At 36.8% G+C, this 9,282-nt stretch overlaps 2 protein-coding genes across 2 annotated transcripts; one reads left to right on the top strand and one right to left on the bottom strand.

Moving 5' to 3' along the window:
* On the top strand, positions 1–3,357 carry LOC118033021 (putative pentatricopeptide repeat-containing protein At3g01580). The gene has a single exon (XM_035037861.2). It carries the CDS (start codon positions 112–114, stop codon positions 2,695–2,697), a length of 2,586 nt encoding a protein of 861 aa, XP_034893752.1. The 5' UTR covers positions 1–111; the 3' UTR covers positions 2,698–3,357.
* Positions 3,358–6,148: 2,791 nt separating this feature from the next.
* Positions 6,149–9,059, bottom strand: LOC118033011 (zinc finger CCCH domain-containing protein 56). Its single transcript, XM_035037839.2, has one exon. The coding sequence runs from the start codon at positions 8,592–8,594 to the stop codon at positions 6,528–6,530; it is 2,067 nt and encodes a 688-aa protein (XP_034893730.1). The 5' UTR covers positions 8,595–9,059; the 3' UTR covers positions 6,149–6,527.
* Positions 9,060–9,282: the final 223 nt, after the last annotated feature.

The raw sequence follows: 9,282 nt of genomic DNA, 5'->3' as shown, positions 1-9,282 counted from the left end.
TAGAGATAACACGAATATTTAACGGTCAGTAACGACCCATTTAAAACACGATATCCGTTACCCTCCTCTTTTAGCCGCCAAAAGTAAACTACCGCGGCCCTGTTATTGATAATGGACATTTCTCTCTGTTTTAAACCTCAAAGCCCTTCTCTTATACCCAAACAAACCAACATCAACACAGAGCCTAAAAGGGACTGGAATGCTATCATGAAAAACCACGCCAGGCTCAAAAATGACCATGCCATCCTTTCTACATATACCCAAATGGAATCTTTTGGCATTGCACCAAATAACACAACCCTGCCTCTCATTTTCAAGGCCTGTTCGAGGCTCAATGACGTTGAGAGAGGCAGAAGGGTGCATTCTAGTATTCAGGGTACTAATTTGATCAAAGATGTTCGAGTTGGGACAGCTGTTATTGATTTCTATTGTAAATGTGGGTTGCTTGAAGAAGCTAACCAACTGTTTGGTAAAATGACTCAGAGAGATTTGGTTTTGTGGAATGCAATGATATCTGGGTTCGTGGGCTGTGGTTTTTATGGGGAGGCAATTGGATTGTTCAGAAAGATGAAAAGTGAGGGTTTTGAACTAAATTCACGTACTTTGGTTGCATTGATTTTGGCGTGTGAGGGGTTATTAGAATTGAGGTTAGGGAAGGAGATACATGGGTATTTGTTGAGGAATGGATATTTTGATTGTCATCCTCATGTGGGTACTGCTTTGATTGGGTTCTATTTGAATTTTGATGTGAGAGTTTCGAGTCTTGTCTTTGATTTGATGGTTATGAGAAGTGAAGTGAGTTGGAATGCAATGATTACTGGGTATCTTGATTCAGGGGATTCGGTGAAAGCTTTGGAGCTTTTTGTTCGGATGCTAGAGGATGGGGTTATGACTGATTTGGTTACCATACTGGTCGTGGTTCAGGCGTGTGCAGAATTTGGATATCTCAAACTGGGGATGCAAATTCATCAAATGGCTATTAAATTTAGCTATAATAATGATTTGTTCATACTAAATGCATTGCTGAACATGTATAGTAAGATATCAAGTTCAGAATTAGCACGCAAGTTATTTGATATCACTACAGTTCGCGATGCTGCCCTGTGGAATTCTATGATTTCTGCATACATTGAATATGGATGCTATGAAGAAGCTAGTGATGTTTTTAATAGAATGCGAGAAGAAATAAGCCCGGATGAAAGAACTATTGTTGTTATGCTTTCTGTGTGTAGAGAGTTAGATGATGGCTTGAAAAAGGGTAAAAGCTTACATGCTCATGCATGCAAGAGTGGAATGAGGATGGATGTTTCTATTGGAAATGCGTTTTTGATCATGTACACAGATCTAAATTGTGTTGAAGCTGCACGGAAGGTTTTCAGTGTGATGAGTGATGTAGATGTCATCTCATATAATACTTTGATCTTGGCACTGGCCAGTGCCCATTTGAGGGGTGAGGCTTGGGAATTATTTCAAATCATGCAAGCATCTCAAGTGGAACCAAACTCTCACACAATGATCTCTCTTCTTGCTGCTTGTGGAGATGAAACATGTCTAAAAATAGGACGGTCCGTCCATGGTTTTGCTATAAAGCATGGTTTTGAAATAAATCTATCCTTGAACACTGCGCTCACTGATATGTACATGAACTGTTGTGATGAACCGAAAGCTAGAAGTCTTTTTGAGGCCTGTCTCGCTAGAGATTTGATATCGTGGAATGCTATGATTTCCGGTTACATTAAAATCAACCAAAGCAATGAAGCTTTGTTATTTTTCAATCGTATGATTTCAGAGGTGGAACCTAACTTGATCACAATCTTAAATGTTCTCTCAACATGTACTGACCTCGCCAATCTGCCTCAAGGCCGGTGCCTGCATGGTTATGCCATACGGAGGTTTTCCCCTTCTGGTTCAAATTTGTCTCTTGCAAATGCTATAATAACAATGTACACAAGATGTGGTAGCATGCTAACTGCTGAAAAGATCTTTAAAAGCTTACCAAAGAGAAACATCATCTCTTGGAATGCCATGATAACCGGCTATGGTACACATGGTCGTGGTTATGATGCCATCATTGCCTTCAAGCAGATGTTAGAAGAAGGTTTCCAGCCAAATGAGGTGACTTTCTTGTCTGTACTATCTGCTTGTCGTCATGCTGGCATGATAGAGCAGGGTTTGGAGCTCTTTTATTCCATGGTTCAGGATTTCAAGATGATTCCTGCGCTTGAACATTATGGCTGTGTAGTTGATCTACTTGGTCGTGGCGGATGCTTGGATGAAGCTAGAGAATTTATCAATTCTATGCCTATTGAACCAGATGCATCAGTGTGGAGAGCACTGCTCAGTGCTTGTCGATTTCATTCTAACCCAAAATTAGCTTCTGCCATTTTTGAAAACCTCGTCAAATTAGAACCAACAAATGCAGGAAATTATGTTTTGCTATCCAATATATATGCTGAAGCAGGTCATTGGTCAGAGGTAAGACAATTAAGAACATTTCTCAAAGAGAAGCGTTTAAGAAAGCCACCAGGAACTAGTTGGATCAACGTAAGGGATCAGAGTCACTCTTTTACCGCTGCAGATACATCACACCCTCAATCTGACAAAATTTATGCAAATTTGAATTCTTTGGTGACCTTGATTAGAGAATCTGGATATGTTACTGGTTTTTCTTTGGTATTTCATGATGAAGAGGATTAGAGTAAAATCGGGTTATGTGGTGCCAGAATTAGAAGCTCAGTTTTGCGTGTGGAATGATCAGCTTGAAGAGAGATTCTCTATGGTGACACTTACAACTTGGGGCGTTCTAATGATTGTCATGAATTTAGTACATTTTTCAAATAACTGTGAATATATCAGGAACGATTCTGTTGTTACTATCTAATTATTGCATCTGCTCATGCAAAAAAAAAAATGTTGAGGCACGAGTGATGGGGAAGACAATTCTGATTCACTGTTAATCTGTTAAGAGGTGGAATATCTTATAAGATTATAGAATTCCTGAAAAGCCTGAAAGATAACTGTGTATTCACTTGTAGGGACATGACATGTGCATATAGTTTTTGCTGTGTGTGCACGTGTGTGTATTAACAGAACTATTTCATGTGAGAAAAGTACCGTACACTTGTCTTTGTTTACGTGGTGGATTATAATAGTTAAATTATAATTTTGTCCTCAACTAAAAAATACTAAGAAGTGGTCTTAAAGGCTAAAAGAGTCTTTGTAATAGAGTACATTTATCATTCTAGAATGGTCTATGACTATCCGGTTTTTTTGTGATTTTTTAAATAATTAAATCACTTTATTACTTTTAAAAGTAAAAAGAAATATAACTTTGGCTTAGGAACTTTTTCTTAGGCTTGATTTTAGGTGCATATTAGTTATTTCATATTGATTTTTTTTGGCATTTTAGGAGTAATTTGGTAATTTAATTCATAGAAATTTAAAAAATAGTTGTAGGCATGTTCAAACAAGTGAGTCACTCTGCTGTTTTTGGATGGTGCGTACGGTGGCTCACGGAGATGGAAAATAGGTTTTCTTAGTGTTTTTTTAATTTATAACAATGGTTAAAACCTTTATGAACGGCACGTTGTTATTATATGACCTCCAGTTTGGCGGTAATTGACTTCTTTTTTTATTTTTTTATTTTTTTTTTGGATTTCGTGTTTGGTGTTGCAACATTTCACATCAGCCCTTTAGTTTGTTTTTCAATTTTATCTTCCATTATTTTTTAAATTTTCAAATTTGACCTTAATTATTTTGATTTCTATTTATTTTATTTAGGATGGTTTTTAAAATTGATTTTTTCATGATTTCATCCTCTCTTTTTTTATTGCTATATTTTTTGCCTTGACAAGTTTTTTTAAATTGATGTTTTTTTTTTTTCTAATTTCATTCTTAAATATTAAACTGAATTTATTGGTTAACCTTGAGTCTAGGATTTAAAAGGTTGTGAATTTAAAAACTTAATCCATTTTTAGAATATTCACCCTATTTTATTTATTTTAAAATTCATATTCTTCAGTTTCATCATTAAGTATTCGATTTGAATGGATATTGGGCTCTGTAATTTTTTTTATAAAGGATTTTTCATTGATTTTAAAAATTACATGGGTTATCCTGGTTTTTTAATTTGTTTTTCTTTGTTAGATTTATCCTTTTAAAAAATATTTTATTTTAATTAAATTAAATTGATTTTTCAATATTCTTTTTTAAAAAAATATTTTCCAGTATGTCACCATCTCCATTTTTTTTTTACATTTTCTTAAAGGTTAAACAAGAATATTTAGCCAGCAGTGTAGCATTTTGGCAAAAATTCACTTGTTTTTTTTATTTAAACTTATGTTTATTCAATTTTATCTTTCAATATTTAATTTATTTGAATATTGGGATTTATAAAAAAAAAAATTGGATTTCTATAGGATTTTTTTACTAATTTTAAAAATAACTCGGGTTATCTCGGGTCTTTTTTTTTCTTTACTAATTTTTATAATTATATTATTAAATTAACTTGATTTAATTGATCCAATCAGGTCAATGCCCTAAGTCTTAAATTTTATTTTTTTTCTTTAAATACATTGGCATCGCTCGAGAATTTGTTTTATGTTAGAACCAATTCGGTCCAGGTCATAATATAGCACAGACCGCCAATGTAGGTTTGCTCGAGTCATTTTTTTCAGTCTTTTCTTTAATTGATTTTTTTTTAATTTTAGGCTTTGAATATTTGATTTATTAGAATTTAACTTTTTAATTTATTTTAATTCAGATTTCATAATGTTAACACAAGCTCAAGCCTCAAATCACGGATTAAATATGGCTAGCCCGAGTTAATCCAAGTTAATCCATTCTATAAAAAAAAGTGTGATCTAGCATGTCATCGCCGCGCATTATACATCAAATTCTTAATGTTCTAACATCTTTACGTTTTTGTTTTTAAGGATATAAGTAAAATATTCCAGCATTTGGTGTAGTGCGGGTAAAAAAATAGTGTGTATATATCTCACCATTCTTTATAATTTATGAATTTTGTGCATATGCTTTTAGCAAGCTTCTGTGACCTATTTACTTTGCGTGTTTTACTGATTAATGACTAATTAATCAGATGCCATGGATATGAAAATTTGTTTTCTAATAGTTTACCAATTACTGGAATCCATCCCTCCTCCATTTTCGAGGCTAAAAACTGGGGATGAAAGGATCAAATTTTAATGTCGTGTATAGTGAGATAATTTTTTTATACAGGTTTCTTTGCTCTGTAATCAGTAGATGATGGTTCTCTACGTCTTCCATGAATACATTACCATATTCAAACACATTTCATCTGGGGAAATGGTGGTTGTAACTTGTAAGAAGATTTTTTAGAATTTGCTCCGAGCATGGTGTTTACACCAAAATCAAACCTAAAACACTTTCTCAGCTCCGTTTTCCACTGCTAACATGTCAAACTTACTGATCATCTAACAATTTAACAACAGGGGGGAAAGAGGGTGTGGTTAGGCATGGTTGATCGATTGCCTTGGAAATCCAAAGTTATAAAGACGTTCTACCAGCCACCAAAAACCAGCATCCGTGGGTTAACACTGTTTCCCAAAGTTGATCATTCTAAACTTGAGCTAAAATCCTTCCATGTTTAGAAATCTTTGGATCAATATACCAAAAACAACACCAAACTCGACCCCATCAAAGGCACATAAACTATCACGAATCCCTGCCCTGAAACCCCTAACAAGATCTAACCTTAAAACCTAGCTAGCAACATTAAGCAACCCGTCAAGATCAATCCAAAGTTGCTCCACTAGAAACATCAAAGTTCCGAGAATTCCCGATGCAACAAAGACTGATCATCAACTAAAGGAGGCATCAGCCATCACGGTTGGTATATGATCCCTCGGTGCTCCATAGTGTGTAAAAGTAGGTTCCACATCACATCAGTTTTATGGGATAAGAATTTCCTCATGCATATATCTCATCTTCTAATAAAGATGGAAAGAATAACAACGAAAATACCATTCACCTTCCGATCCAATATCCCCTACCCACCACCCCACTTGGACCCACCTCATCATTGATTCTGATGAAGCAGATGGAAAGCAAACGCTTAAGGAACCAAAGATGGAATGAAAAGGACCAGAAAGATTGCTTATTGATTTAGTGTTAGTGTAAATGCAATTTATTACATCCTCAGGATTTGTTGAACTCCAATACAAATCAACCTCAGATGACAGCAACAAGAACAAATAAATTATGTAAAATGGGAGAGCAACGCTTCATCCCTGCCCAAAAAGAAGAACACATATCCTATACTCTTAACAAAGTAATTCAACGGAAAAACCCCTGCAATAATTTAAACATCATGATTACCTCTGTAATAATTTCAGAAACAAAATGAAAGAATGAATGGAGAAGTTCTTCTGTGAACTTTTTCTTCCTTTGAGCTCGTATCGTTACGACTACCTTATTTAAATCTGATTGCACCGACTAATAAATCTGAAATTCAGCTATGACTATATATGTATTTATTTGTTTTTTCCCTAAGCAACGTTCTGATCAAGCTGCAACTGCAACCCCTCAAGCCAGGCTTGCAAAGCCACGTAATCACTGGATTCAATGTGAGGATTTGAAGTAGAGCCATCGACGGTGGCCGAGACTGGAATAGCAGTTGCCTCGTTTGTCTCAGATGGTGAGTCCTTCAACATTGAATGAACCCATGACACATCGGGTTCCTCTCCAACGTGCTCAATTGAACATGATGTGCGTGGCTGACCCATTTCGTCCGCCTGAATAAACCTGTCTACATTCCTGTTCTCAGATTTCCATATTGACCATGAATTTGTATCATTGGATCCAAGGTCATATGATGGCTTAGAACTAAACTTCTGTGAGAGTAGGCTGCTTTGTGATTGTTGCAACATCTTCTCCCGGCGAACATGAGCAGATAGTTGAAAGCCCAAAGAGGACACAGGATCATTTATATAAGATGATATCCCCTGAATTCGAGATGCCTTGCTTTTCTGATGCTGCTGCTGTTGATTAAGAGCTGCTGACGAATATGCGGGAGAGAAAACAGATGCAGCACCTCCCAGTTGCTCAGGATGCTGAGGAGATGAGACATTTGCATAGGAAATCTTGTCTACATTTGAGTGGTTTAGGGTGTTTGAAGGAGAAAAAAGATCGGTATAGGAACCACTGTACTGTTGCTGAGAGAAACAGGATTGCCCGTTTAGGGGCAGATGTTGCTGGAATGCAGAATCCCGCAATCCATTAAGCTCCTCGGATGAAATGTCTCTTGCATTGAGAGAAGTTCTCAGACGGCTTGCTTGGAGACTGCTATGCAAATTTGGGATAGTTTGCTGAGGCCAAGGCACAGATGGGTATGAACTGTTGCCTGAAAGATGCTTCAGTGGATTAAATGTAGAAGGTGACGTCGAGGAAACTGCCGAAGGGGAGCTAGGCAGCAACTTCGAGGCCGTGGTGAAATCCATAACATCTACTTTAGAGGATGCAGCTCCAGTAGACATATTCAGAAATCTCAGTTCATTTGATGTGTGAGCAAAGAAACACACTCGACGCATGCAATTCGTGCCTTCCTTGCAAAGTCGAGTCTTGTATTGGGTAGGGTGTAGCCAGCTCTCGAAAATCCCGTGAGCATATTCACACAAATCCCCACGCCTACATGTCCCATTCCTGTGGTCTGGACATGGTGCACAACTGTAATGGAACTTCCTTGGGTCCCTTCTCCTTGCATTCTCACCTGGATGAACAAAAGGACACTCGGTCCAATCATGGGCATATGCCCTGGAACAACGTTGGATCTTGAAGGTGAACATCCTAAACTCATCGCTAGCGTAAACACTGTTCTTAATATCAGGAATAGCTGGATCAACAGGGTATCCTTTCTTAGCAGAAGAATGTACATCGTTAGGCATACGGGTAACTGGCGACAATATAGAGCCCGAGGGAGAGGACAAGGAACCTTCATCAGTCAATGATGACAGAGAAGGAGAACTGGATCTCAAACTAGGACATGAAACTGGCATCATATGAAAAACAGAACCATTTTTCAAGAGCTCTTCAAGTGCAATTTTCAGGTGAGGAAATTTTGAGGGAGCAACGATAACATCAATTGGGCGACAACCATTGGCATCAAAGGCATTAGTATCAGCACCTGCAAGTAATAGCAACTTGACAACATAGATGGCATTAACAGATCCTCCAGAAACAGCACAATGAAGAGCAGTGCTCTTATCCGGGCCACAACAGAAATTTATATCTACCTCAGGTAGAGAAAGAATTAGTTTCACAATGTCAACACTGCCATATTTAGCAGCAATCATTAAAGGGGTTCTCTGCTCGAGAACCATCTTCCTCGATCCCCCATGGCGACCGTACCAGAGTCCAACCTGCTTAACCTCGGATTCATCAAACACTGATCGCCTGAAACCCTCAACGTCATTATCTGCCGCAAACTCAAGCAACGAGGAAAAAGAATGCTCGGTGTCAATCCAGTAGCTCATATCTTCAGTAAAAGAATTGCTTTCCATGGGAGACAATGGAGTCATAGTCTGCGATTTTTTTGACTGATTAGGCCATTCACACATAATTCAACAAACCGAAAACCAATTTTCACAATACAATTCTGTAAGAAACACAAAATTGAATAGAATAATTTTCTTCTTACAGAAAACGAAAGGATGCCCACCTCAAGTTTTTGAATTTTATGACAAAGAAAAGATGAACTTTCAATTGGGAAGAGAATTGTAAGACCAAAAAAATGACAAGAGATGTCAGTGAGCGTTAGGAGAACTTGGTATGGTGTGTATAAATATAAGAAAAGAAAGCTAAAAATCCTAACAGATAAAGAAAAAGAATCTGTTCCGGAGATTTTGAAAAGCTACCAAGGAAGTCTCAGACAACTCCGGATTTTCTACATAAAAACTTTCTATGATTAATCTTTAAATTAGTATCGAACTAACAAGGGACTGTCCTGAATTCTGGTTTTTAATAGTAATACAGATCCTTTCAGGAACCAGAAAAGAATAAATATTTTTTCTTTGATGAAATACCTAACGTAGCAGAAACCGGAGAAAAGATAGACAAGAAAGAACTTTCTGGCTTCAAAGATGATGTATAATTAATCTCATAAGGAAAATATAATCTCAATAATATTCAAATGGAAACTCATTTTCTTCCTTCCAATTTTGGCTCTTGTATATTACCATTTCTTGGTACTTCGGTTATTGAAATTTAAAACGAAACCATGATCTTTAAAGCTTTCTTTTTCTATTA

This window comes from Populus alba, chromosome 1 (genome assembly GCF_005239225.2).
Source record: "Populus alba chromosome 1, ASM523922v2, whole genome shotgun sequence".
Taxonomy (NCBI): domain Eukaryota; kingdom Viridiplantae; phylum Streptophyta; class Magnoliopsida; order Malpighiales; family Salicaceae; genus Populus; species Populus alba.
Note: the sequence above shows the minus strand (reverse complement) of the source record. Positions and strands in the feature narration are given on the sequence as shown.

Excerpts from the sequence above, each read along its gene's own strand:
- LOC118033021 (XM_035037861.2), top strand. The coding sequence starts at position 112 with ATGGACATTTCTCTCTGTTTTAAACCTCAAAGCCCTTCTCTTATACCC.
- LOC118033011 (XM_035037839.2), bottom strand. The coding sequence starts at position 8,594 with ATGTGTGAATGGCCTAATCAGTCAAAAAAATCGCAGACTATGACTCCA.